Here is a 12,462-nt window from a genome sequence, read left to right on the forward strand (position 1 = left end):
CACCACGACCCCAACTAATTTTGGCAGTTCTGTACAGTTCTTCTTTTGTTATTTTTAAGTCAAGACATACAAAGACAATTAAAGTGTTTGATACTAATTATTCTATGAATTATTGGATGCAATTTAAGAAAAAATGCTAAGGTGCAACAAAGTTGCTTGCAAGTACATTGTGTACGACAGAAACAACCGTGATAATTTCCGACTTGGTAAAGACTACGTTGTAAATTTACATAAGCCAGTTATGTAAGAGTGAGCCTGAAACCAAAGTAAGCAATAATGCACACATTTTAAAATCTGGGGAAAAAAAATTTCTTCAGAAGAATTCTTCTACAATATTTCAAACCATAAACTCGAACCTTGGTCTCTAGCCAGACAATCCATCAAACATTATCCATGCAGCTTATTGTGAAGACCCAATGCTGCTCATCAGACACAGTCCGATACCGCAAGCATTTTCAATTCTAAACAGATTGAGTTTCCAAATGTTTTAGCAGGTCGTTAAAGAAATCACAAATCATGCCTTCACCTTACTGACACTTACCCAGTATGACCAGCACCACATTACAATGCGGCACCAATGAGAGAATGTTCACTATTACAGGATGTATACAGTGGAAAGATACTACCTGAGGTTGGACCAATATCTATCAGCTTGCATGAAGATCTCTAAAGTTTGTTATGCTATGCATTTCTTAGATTTAACTCTTAGCCACATTTATGACATTATATAATTCAGTTCATTCAATCTTTTTCATTCACTTCTCTTTTGTTGGTTTTCATAGGCTGATTACACCCAGAGCAAAGGCTAATTCAAGTAAATTCCAAGTCTTTCACAACAATGGTTGAAACAACAACATTCCATTCATTTATCTGAATTGGGAAACTGGTCTGAATTGCTCATAAGGAAGTTGTGATGATGATAGTAATCAGTAAGTGACTTGAAAGTGCATTTGAACGTGGTAATTTACTTAATTCTGTACACAACCTGTTCTTTTGGAGATTAATTTATTCACATAGAAATGCTAACATTTGGCTTGTGTTGTGTATCACTCTGGTGGCTTTGAAGATCAGCAAAGCATATGGCTTCAGGGTAAGGGTTTCAGTCAGACAGCATCTGAATCGGACATATCAATAGCAGCCTGTTTAACTGCACACCTGATGCTTCTCAGGAAAGGATAATGATAAAACGACTATCAGGAAGCTCTCATGCAAGTTGGCAAATTTGGCTTTTTCCAGCTAGACAGTTCACTTCAGCCACTATATTTAACTCAGCAGCCCACATAACCAACTGTTTCATGCATGCCTGTAACATATAGGGTACAGGCAATTACCTTTGTTACCTCTGTAACCTTTGTAATCTCTTTTCCCTTTATCACCTTTTCACCTTCATATGTATGGTACTACAACAGGCCAAATCCCACAGAGAATCAAAGACAAAAAAAGTTATCACTTTATCCCATTATTTTCCAACTCTTGTGCGAGTCCATTAAAAGCCTTCAAGATTGACTTATTGTAATTGATATTCTTCAAACTACCTGGGGATACTTGCATTGCATCAATTTATGATTAGGATTATAGAGTCAATGGTAGGCTATTCAACCCCATGAACCTGTTCCATCAATAGATTGAGTTGTGGATGTGTTGTATTGAAACTCTACTAACATAACTTTGCCCTACATTAATGAATATGCTTGGCTGATAAAAACTCTTATTAATTTTACTTTTATCATTTCAGCTGACCTCAGCTCAACAGACCTTAGAGGAGAGCAATTCAGATTTCCATGACACTGAAGCGAGATCAGGTCAACTTTTCAGAATAGGCTATGATCGTTGGTTGAAAGAATGGGAAATCAAATTGTCATTGGGGAGTGTGGGTACACATGATTAGCAGTTTTGTTCATGTGGGAGATATGCAAAATGCTACATTGGATTAACCATCGATTTTCATTTTGTATTCTTCATGTAATTCTATGAGGGCTAATATAAATACGAACATGTGATGAAACTTCAGTGTCTTTTAAAGGCTTTTCCTGGTTTCCATTAATGCAATCTGTTAGGGATGTGGTTAATTCTTTCAAGGCTTTCCTTATTACCCATCCTTTCATGGTGATAAAAATGTATTTGTTCCAGTTCAGCAGCCTTACTCAGATCTCTATCAAAGGGTTTGGGGTTAAAGGCCTTTTCCAGAGACTTGGGCAGAACAGTTCGGTTGGATCATCAGTGCTACATTACCAACAGATGAGTCTTTAAACATCTGCTCTCTCAGGTGAACATAAAAGGTTCTCTATTTCAGCAAAGCAAAGGAATTATTCTTGGCCCCTGGGACAATATCATCCCTCAATGGGCCTGACTAAAACAGACTATCTTGTCATTTTTCTCAATGCTGCTATTAGACCTGTCTGTGCATAAAATCAGATTTCCTACAAACAAAATTCTTAAAGAGCACTTGATGGTTTTGAAGTGCTTTGTTGTGTCCTAAGGTTGTGAAAGTCACGATATAAAATACCAGTTCTTTCTTTTACTGTTTGCAATCGAATGGCTGGGTGAGTTTATAAGAAGCAACCATTTAGTGTGGACCTGGAATCTACAGGTTTCCTTTCCTGAATATTATCGGTGAAGGAGATGACTTTTTAAAATGTATCTTAAATGAACATCTTATTCCCCTCCCCTGGTGCCAGAAGATTTATTAAAATAAGCTTACAACTTGCTATGGAGTGATTGAAATTAATGACTACTCAGTTGAACTACAGTAACTCCTGGTATTATAGAAGAAAGGACGTAGCTTCTGAGGTCACAGTCAGACACTTACATTGTTTCAGTTTAGATCACATGCAATTGATGGTGTTAATCACTTATCTTTAAGTATACGTTGGTTCTTTTATTCATGTATCTAATCGGCTGGGGAAAATGAAGAAAGGTTTTCCTTAATTTTCCAATTTCTATTGAACATTTCAAGGTGCCAAAGGGATAAAAAATGGGAAATGTGACATTTATTCAAGAAAGTCTCTCCTAGCAAGTTTAGACTGAACTATTTCACCTCAGAGATGGGTAAAGTTTTATAAACAATAATAGGGAGAATGATTCAATAAAGATAGTACTTGAGGGAAATTAGCTAAGAGAGGAATGGAACTGATTGGATTCCTCTACAGAAACTCCATTGACTGAATAATCTTCTGTGCCATAAAAGCTCTATGGCTTGATGGCTGATTGAACTATATTGACAGCAACATTTTCTTTATTACTAAGAAGCAATCTCTGGAGTATACTTTCAACAAGACAAAAATGCTCTTGACTTACACTAAGGGAGACAGAAGAATGAGAGTTCAATACAATATCATGTGGGTCCCTATATTTGAAGATTATGAGTGAAGATTTACTTTCCGTGCTAAACTGAATGCAAAGACATAATCTCAGAACCTTACAACACTGACTGGTGACATTTGGCTCATCATCCATGTGATGGCATTTTGATACAGTTAACTCTTGCTTATTTATTCCTCAAATTTTTCAAGATACTACTGAATCTGTTTCCACCATTCGAGATCATAGCACTCGATGTACAAAGCAAAATTCTGATGATATCCCCTTTGGTTCTTTTGCTAATTATCATAAATCTGTGCTCTCTGGTTACCACCTTCTCATTTGTGGAAATAGTTTCTTTTTATTCCCTCTATCAAAACCCCTCATAATTTTGATGACTTCTGTTAAATCACACGTTAATCACCTCTGCTCTCACATAACTGAAATCCCCCATCCCTGGGAACTACAGGCAATTATCTCCTCAAAAAGCAGATATAAATAGACACCTTTCGCATCAGAGTGTCCCAAAATAGTTCAAAAGTATTTTTTTTTTCTCTCTGCCCAATGAGAGAAATGAGCATACTGCAACTAGTAGGAATGGAGATATGCCCACCAAACATAATGGCCAATGAAGAACTTCTAAAGTGTCAACACTGGTGTATTATAGGAAACACAGCAGCCAATTTGCACAGTGCAAACTTCCGCAAACAGCAACGTGATAATGACCAGATAATTTGTTTTGCTGGGATGCTGATTGAAGGATAAATATTGGCCGCAATATCAGGGATAACTCTCCTGCTCTTCTTTGGAATAATGCCATGGGATCTTTACATCTAAGAGAGCACATGGTGCCTCTGTCTAACACTTCATCCAAAAGACAGCGCCTCTGATAGTATAGCACTCCTACAGCTTTGCAAAACTATGTTAGCCTGGATTGTTGTGTTCAAGCCCTGGCATGGTTCTTGAACTTTGAACTTTGCAACTTAGAGAGTGTTTAGAAATCAAGTTTATCAAAACTTTAGAATTATCAGTGGGAAGGGATTATTCCAGTGCAGGCAATTAATCAACAGAACATATCTAAAGCTATCTAATTATATGTTGTAATCATTGTAAAATTAGTTAAAATCTTGATGTTTAAATAAAATAACACATACAAAATATTGCTGAGCAGCTTCATTTATTATTTCATTGTATTTATTAGTTATTATTCAAAATAAAATGAGGTTTATTCAATTAAATTAAAGTGGACAATGCTTTAAATGGCTGAAATCAGCAATATTTTCCCAGCTATAATTAATAACATTTGGTCTATCATCGATCATGAAGAGTTTCTCTGATGGTCTAATGGTTGGAATTTGGTGCTATCACCACGGCCCATGTTTGATTCCCAGTCGAGGAATGACTGCTTATTGATCTGATGGGAACTGTGGATCGAATGCAAATTTCTTAAGGGCCCTTGTGGTATACTGATGGTGTCTCTACCTCTAGGCTAGGAGGCTTGATTTAAAGTCACACCTACTCCAAGCACATGTAATGATATCTCTGAACAGGCTGGTTTAAAAAAAAGTCTGTAGATCATTAAGAAAACATCAACTGCATGAGTTATTTTGTTATGATGTCAGTAGCTGAACTGGGATATGGATAGACTGTTCAGATGACCTTTTGTAATCCCCATAGTGCAAGCTACCTGATTCACATCAGTCATTTTGAAGCTGGTGTAATTGTGTACCCAAGTCTATTTTTGGTGGATTTAGCTCATTATAACTAGCCTGAGGCTGACTCATATTTTCTACGATCTCCTGTCACTAGACTAGAATCTCCCACTCAGTTTAAGGTTTGAAACATTGTCGTGTAACTGGCTGCAACTTCAAATTCAATTATTTAACAAGACTGCATGGACTCGCTCCAGAGCTGGTTCTCAGCCATTGTCAAGAAAACAATGACAACATGGAACAAATTTGGCATGGATGAAAATGAGCCACTCATCGTGTTGATGGTATGAAAAACAATCTTTGACTTGGACAACATTTATTGCTTGATACAACACTGCAAACGTTTCTCTGAAAGTAACGTGAAAGTGTTCAACAAAAGGCCATGATTATGATTATTATCTGAATGATGGAGAATGTAGCTGGGAAAATGATTACAAGATTACCAGCATCCTGGGTATGGAAAAATGCATAACGAGCAGATAAAAAGTACACATATCACAATGGAGGCATGCGGTGACTTATGACACCTTCATTCAAGCGAGTGGAGTGCTAAACAATACATACACAATAAAATGAATAAAGTTTTTTTTATTCATCAACACAATCAACAGGAAAACTAGCTCAACATAGATTAACATATTTGCACTTGGTTCTTAAAATATTCTCACAACTTTTACATTTGGATTTGGGAACACTTAATCACAGTTCTTTATCAGCATCACTTTTTTATTTGGATTAATCTTGTTAGTTTTGATTTTGAACAGAATATATTATAAGGGCTGCCAATCGTTATTCTTGTTCTTTTTGGTCAGCACAGATTTGATGGGCTGAAAGGCCTGTTTCTACGCTGCATGACTCCCTGACTCTGATTATGCTAAATGTGGCATATTTTTTCTAGAAGACACAATGTTATTATGACAGATTTCTAATATAACCAAACTATACCCTATTATAAGTCCTATTACTTTATCCACCTCTCAATATTTGCAAGACTAATATTTCTCTGTGCTCTCATTTTAGAATAATACAATTGACTAACCTTTTTCCCAATTTCCATGATGGCTTGATAGGCAAATGTACTCTCAAATTTTGTATTTCAAAATTTATTGTTCATCCCATTGCCCTGACATTGATTGTATATCTTAATGGAACTGAAGGATTAGCTAGATAACTGCCGTGAGAAAAATCAAGCATATAAATAACATAAGATAAAGGATTAAGAGTACGCCATATGATTCAAGATCACGGCTGAACTTCATAACTCCACATTCTCCCCCTATCACCATATCCTTTATGCTTAAAGATCCAACAATCTCAGTTATGAAAGTGCGCAATAGATATATGCAAAGTCCTCTGGGCTGCAGAATTCCAAAGATTTCCAAATTTTCAAATCCTATATGTGATTGATTAACTTGAATGATCTCCAGTTCTAGATCATCAGAAGAGTAAACCCTACACCATCTAATCCATGCAGCCCTCTATGAATTCTATATATTTCAATTATCATTTTTATTAGTTATTGTGGTTGAAAATAAACATAGTACATCATACTATGATTTGTTGATTGTTGATTATAGCATTTGTAGTATATTGTACTATAGAATTAGTGGGACTAAGTTTAATTCTCAGCCTATGCTACATTTCCTAATTTCACCTGAAGCAATAGTTGCTATGTTCTAATTGTCATTTTTATTCCTGGAGGAGAAAGTGGGGGAAAGAAAACTGGTATATTTCAGCACCAAATACTGCATTTGGGAGGGGTGATTAATAATTTTGTCCAAATTTCTTTCTGTCCTCTTCTAAGGTTGAAATGCCCAATGTAGTTTCTCACAACTGTTCATTAGAACGCAGACAATTTCAGTGAGCACTTTTGATTCTTGAGGGAATTACAACTGAGCCTGATCAGTCACCTTACACTGACTGCGTGCATATATTTTCCACTAGATGTCACTTCCTGGTGACCAACAGTGAAAATTGTCATGAGTTGTTTTCCTTCCTAAATCCATGATGTTACAGTCAATTACAGAACCCTGCCACCAATTCAGAGAATTCCTACAGTGCAGATAGAGACCATTCAGCTCATCAAGTCTAGACCAACCTCCAAAGTGCATCTAACAGCTCAATACATTAATCTGTGCACTTAATTAGTAAGAGTTAAACAGGAGAACTCTGTGCTATTGGTGTGAGCTTTATATTTGGAGAAATTATTCTATCAGCGTGCCAATTCAACACTAATCATCCTGCTTTCTAAAGTGAATAATCTAATAAAACTCCTGCTAACAAGGATTGGCTGCCACTATAATTCATCAGAAAATTTCAAGCTGCAGGTAAAAATATATAGATTGAACAAATCAAATGTATATTCATTGGTTTAATTAAAGATTGATTTTTGCTGTAAATTAGCAGTCTACAAGATGGAAGGAAACAAAGTCTCACCATGACAATAAACAATGATTTTAAAAATATTGAGGAAGTTGACCAAGTATAAATTTCAGTTATCACAGAATATTATGAAAACATATTAGCAAACTGTCAAAAAGGAAGAAATTAAGATTTGATCACTTATTCCTGATAAATAATGAATATGGTGTCATGGACAGCCATGAAGGTTACCCCAGAGTAAAATGGGACCTTGATTGGATGGCCCGATGAGCTGAGAAGTAGCAGATTAATTTAGATAAATGTGAGGTTCTACATTTTGGTCAGGCAAATCAGCGCAGGACTTATACACTTAATGGGAAAGTCCTAGGCAGTATTGCCAAACAAAGAGACCTTGGAGTGCTGGGTTCATAGGTCCTTGAAAGTGGAATTGGAGGTGGATAGGATAGTGAAGAAAGTGTTTGGTGCGCTTGCCATTATTGGTTAGAGCATTGAGTATAAGAGTTGGGAGATCATGTTGTGGTTGTACAGGAATTTGGTTAGACTACTTTTGGAATATCATGTTCAATCCTGGTCTCCATGCTATAGAAAAATGTTATGAAACTTGAAAGGGTTCAGAAAAGATTTACTAGGGTTTTGCCAGGGCTGGAGGGCTTGAGCTGCTGGGAGAGACTGAAAAGGCTAGGGCTATTTTCCTTGGAGCTTGAGGTTAAGGGGTGACCTTACATTACTGTATAAAATCATAAGGGAGATGGATAGGGTGAATAGCCAAGGTCTTTTCCCCAGGGTGGGAGAGTCCAAAACTAAAGGCATAGACTTAAGGGTAGCCATGATGTGGAAGTGCCAGTGTTGGACTGGGGTGGACAAAGGTAAAAATCACACAACACCAGGTTATAGTCCAAGTAAACCTATTGGACTATAACCTGGTGATATGTGATTTATAACTAAGTTTAAGGGAGAGGGAAAAGACTTAAAAGGAAGCTTAGGGGCAACTTTTTCACACAAAGGGTGGTGCATGCATGGAATGAGCTGCCAGAGGAAGTGGTGGAGGCTGGTGGAAGTGGTACAGCATTTAAAAGGCATCTGGATGGGTACATGAATAGGAAGGGTTTGGAGAGACATGGGCCAAAAGCTGGCAAATGGGACTAGATTAATTTAGAACATCTGGTCAGTATGGACAAATTGGACCAAAGAGGCAGTTTTTATGCTGTACATCTCTATGACTGTCCATTATTTATCTAAAATCAATACAAGTGCAGCGTTTCAAAACTAAAACAAACTTGGGACTGAATCCATGCAGGAATACAGATGGGGGTGGTGAGAGGATGGGGAAAAGTGTTGGGGGGGTTCGGGTCGGCTCAAGGGAGTACTTGGAATGCCTGAAAAGACCAACAACTAGTCGGTGCGGCGCCAAGCCAAAGCAACATCTAGCTGAGCCTGAAAGGCCAGGAAGTTATTTTCTTCGTTATTCATAACTTTTTAAAATAAAAATCGTGGTCGCAGCTTTTTAAAAAAGCCTGATTTTCGGACATCGCCCAATTCTCGAGGCACGGTATATGTATGTAATATATAACGATACTGAAGACCGGTTAGTTCCCGTTGGATTTGATCGCCGATTATTTTATTCCAGATCTGTTAGAGCAGCTTTTACCCTATCAACCACTTGAGAAGTGAGTGCTCAGCCGGATTGAACACGGATGCTGAATTCTTTCTGCATGTTCAGCGTGCCTTTTATTAAATGCTGACTGCTAAACTATCTGAGTCCAGCGAATGACTCTGGCACGAACTGAGAAAGCTGCAATGAGTAATTAAAATAACTTGACTTGAAGTTTTTATTTCGGTACCTTGAGGCAAGTGTAACTTTATTTTAATTGTTGAAAAATCCATTTTTGTTTAATCTTATTCAGTTCTGTTTTCATATGAAACGTACGTTTCTATTTAAGAGCTGTAAGATAAAGAGTTGCTGCTATTGGGGGGGTTGGAGTCTGTATACAGAAATAACAACATGCCTGCTGTTTGTTGATGTGAAGAAACATTTTTGTGCTGTTAGGGGAAAAGATATCGCTTAATTGTTGAGGTCAACCTCCCAATTTTAGCTGGAGATTACATATAACTGTACTTGATCATTAAGGTGAATTTTTTGCAGATTAAATGCAGGTAGACTTATTCATAACAACCAACAGCTTCAGAAAGGAGGCAATGCCTAATTGTGAAACTTGGCCGTTTTCAGTAATAAATTGGTACAGATCGGAACCCCAAGGCGCTGGAAGGAAACCAAATGATCTGATTGCAAAACACTTCAGCTTAATGGCAGTATTACTGCTGATATTAATTGATCTCTTACCCATTAATAAGAGCTTTTGCGGTGCAGTGATAATGTCCCTAACTCTGAACCGAGAGGCCTGGATTCATGTCCCACCTGTTCCAGAGATGAATTATAGCAATTCTGAACAGGTTGATTAAAGGTACTTTTTCAATAATGGCTCTGTAGTGCAGTGGTAGTGTCCATACTCCAGACGGGGAGGACTGTGCTCAAGTTCCATCTGCTCTAGAACTGTGTAAGAACACCTCTAAACAGGTTGATTAGAAAAATAGAGTTTTTTTTCATAAAAAGGGCTTTTGTGGTGCAGCAGTGCCAGGGTTCAAGTCCCACCTGTTCCAAAGGTGTGTAATACCACCTCTGACCAGGTTTGTTGAGAAAATACAATGGATTTAGTAAGTCGCATGGCTCTACAAGTTTCATACATCAGTGCAACCCATTTAGAATGGGGGGGGGGAACAATCATAAAACAGTCCTGTTTTCTGATCGCATGAGGTTTGGACAGCCAGACTTGAGAGTGTACTTGTGCTAACATTAATGGTTTTCAAAAAATCATTGCTATAATGATTTAACCAGTATCAAAATGACTATGTTGATTGGTGGACTATATAATTAGAAAATAGCTCTTTAAGTGTTCACTATATTAGTCAAAACTGCAGTAAGAAAGAAGATTTGTTGCTGTTTTTTTCCCTAGCTGATCCTGTTTCTCACAACCCTTTTACATTTCTTACCGTAATATACTCCTCCACTTCATACTCCTCATACTCTTCATATTCCTCATATTCTCCCTCATCGTCTTCCATTTTTACTGTTTATCACTGGTTGAGCGTCCTAAAGCAAAGCAAGTTGTTAGATTCTAGTACAATGCACCAAATGGAAGATTAAAATGCACAGGTAAGTCAAAGAAGATGCATTAAAGAAAATCTGTAAATGTAAATTATCTTAAAGGGCTCCGTTATGGGATCCAGAAAGAATCAACCCTTGAGGTGCTCTATATACACATCTAGATAGACAAATAATGTATGGCAGACATACCGTACAAAAATACTTGCTGGGCGTCAGCAAAAAAGTATAACTAACGACCTCATAGAAATGAGACTTGACACTGTCCAATTACCATAGGAATGTACTCCCTTCAGTTTCTGCACTCTTAAATTTACAGCTGTAAAAAGGAGGGGGAAAGTAAGTTAAGTGCTGATGACAAATAATTAAACAAAATGAAGATCTAAGTATTTATTTGCAAAGTTTTGTTCAAGGAATGATTTGCTTGCACTGTCAGTATTAAGTCTCCATGGATGGCACAATACATGGGGAGGGGAGGGAAGTGTTTAGATCAAGTAGCAAGGGTTTGCAACAGCTGCTCCTATGCTTCGAGAAATTTGTCACATAAGTTAATGGTACTGTGCGATTGGCTGGTTTAGTTTAGCTAGCTGAGTTGCAATTCCTTCTGAGGCAAGCAAAGTGCACAGAGTTAAATTTAGGAACAGAGTCCGTTGAACTTTTTTTTCTCTCTGGATGTTCTAATATTCTAATAAAATAAGCAGCATCTTCTACACGATTCCACAATTACAACAAAACCAGAGTGGCTGTTACACCATGTTGGAAATATCCTTAAACAAAGGATCAAACAGAATAATAACTTCAAAGATTTACTGTGCACTAATTGAAGACCAAATCGATTCTGATCTGATCAGATATACTGTATAGTAATTAAAGCACATAGTAAGTATAGCACCTCTTTGCAAGAACATCTTACAATCCGGACATGAAGACAAATCACAAAATCTTACCCGTGATATTTAAAAGTAATTTTCCCCAGCAGCTACAGCCTCCCCAACGTTCCCCTCCCAAGAAACGCTGGGCAAGAGCTACAGGCTGCATCAGCGTCTAAATTAACATGTGAACTGGCAGACCAATCACAGAGCGATTTTACTCAAGTTTCAGTTGCTAAATATACCTAGTGACCCCTTTAATAGCCACCTGTTCAGCAAACCCGAGGAGGGACACCAGTGACGCTGGTCAAAAGCTTGGATGACCTCAGACAATGCAAATTCAGTGGCTGAAGCTTCCAGGGAAGTGTTGCTTTCTTTTCAAATTTGCAGCAGTGGAGAGTTTTCCTCCTAAATTTTACAATTCATCATTTTCATTGGTATATTAAGTATAAGGCAGTGAGTTCAAAACATTAAACTTAACAATGTTTCATCATTTCTCTTCATGTTGCTAATGTTTAATTTTGACACATTTTATGATCCAGTAGTTGCATGGAAAGGATGGATGGAAATAAGTTCAACAAATGTAAAATTTGAACTGAAATTGCTGGGAACTGTCAATAGATAAGGCAATGTATGCAGAGAGAAACAGTATGAATACTTCAGGTCAACGATATTCCATCAGATCTAAAGGAAGGTTAACTCTTTCTCTTCATAGATGCCCACTTGGTCTGCTGAGTATTTCCAGCATCCACAGCGCTTTCTTTTGTTTCCATAAATATGGTGCACTTAATCAGAAAAAGGCTTATTTCTGAAATGTTTGAGTTAAGTATAATTAATTGGATTAGTGAATTAGTAGCAATGTGACGGAAATTCTAAGTTATATTTAGTCTCTTCCACTGGACAATTCCTTCCACCCAATGCTCTTCAGACAATATATTTGTTTATTTTCAGGCTGCCCCTCATTCATTTTCTTTAGATTTTCAAACGCACCATATCACCCCAACTGCACCATTTTGTACATGGTCCATGGTTTGGACAT

The 12,462-nt window shown here is 37.3% G+C and overlaps 1 protein-coding gene across 41 annotated transcripts in view; it reads right to left on the reverse strand.

The window, feature by feature from the left end:
- Positions 1-11,602, reverse strand: part of neb (nebulin) — a 293,069-nt gene extending 281,467 nt beyond the window's left edge. For 40 of the 41 annotated variants that reach the window (XM_072579807.1, XM_072579845.1, XM_072579844.1 and 37 more), the window contains exons 1-3: positions 11,502-11,602; positions 10,747-10,873; positions 10,443-10,542 (exon numbers count right to left, since the gene is read on the reverse strand). In XM_072579807.1, the coding sequence (XP_072435908.1) occupies positions 10,443-10,514 (72 nt within the window). In that variant the 5' untranslated portion in view covers positions 10,515-10,542; positions 10,747-10,873; positions 11,502-11,602. The remainder of the gene's footprint in view (positions 1-10,442; positions 10,543-10,746; positions 10,874-11,501) is intronic. The other variant, XM_072579806.1, reaches the window with a different exon arrangement.
- Between the last annotated feature and the right edge of the window lie 860 nt (positions 11,603-12,462).

Source organism: Chiloscyllium punctatum, chromosome 10 (genome assembly GCF_047496795.1).
Source record: "Chiloscyllium punctatum isolate Juve2018m chromosome 10, sChiPun1.3, whole genome shotgun sequence".
NCBI lineage: Eukaryota > Metazoa > Chordata > Chondrichthyes > Orectolobiformes > Hemiscylliidae > Chiloscyllium > Chiloscyllium punctatum.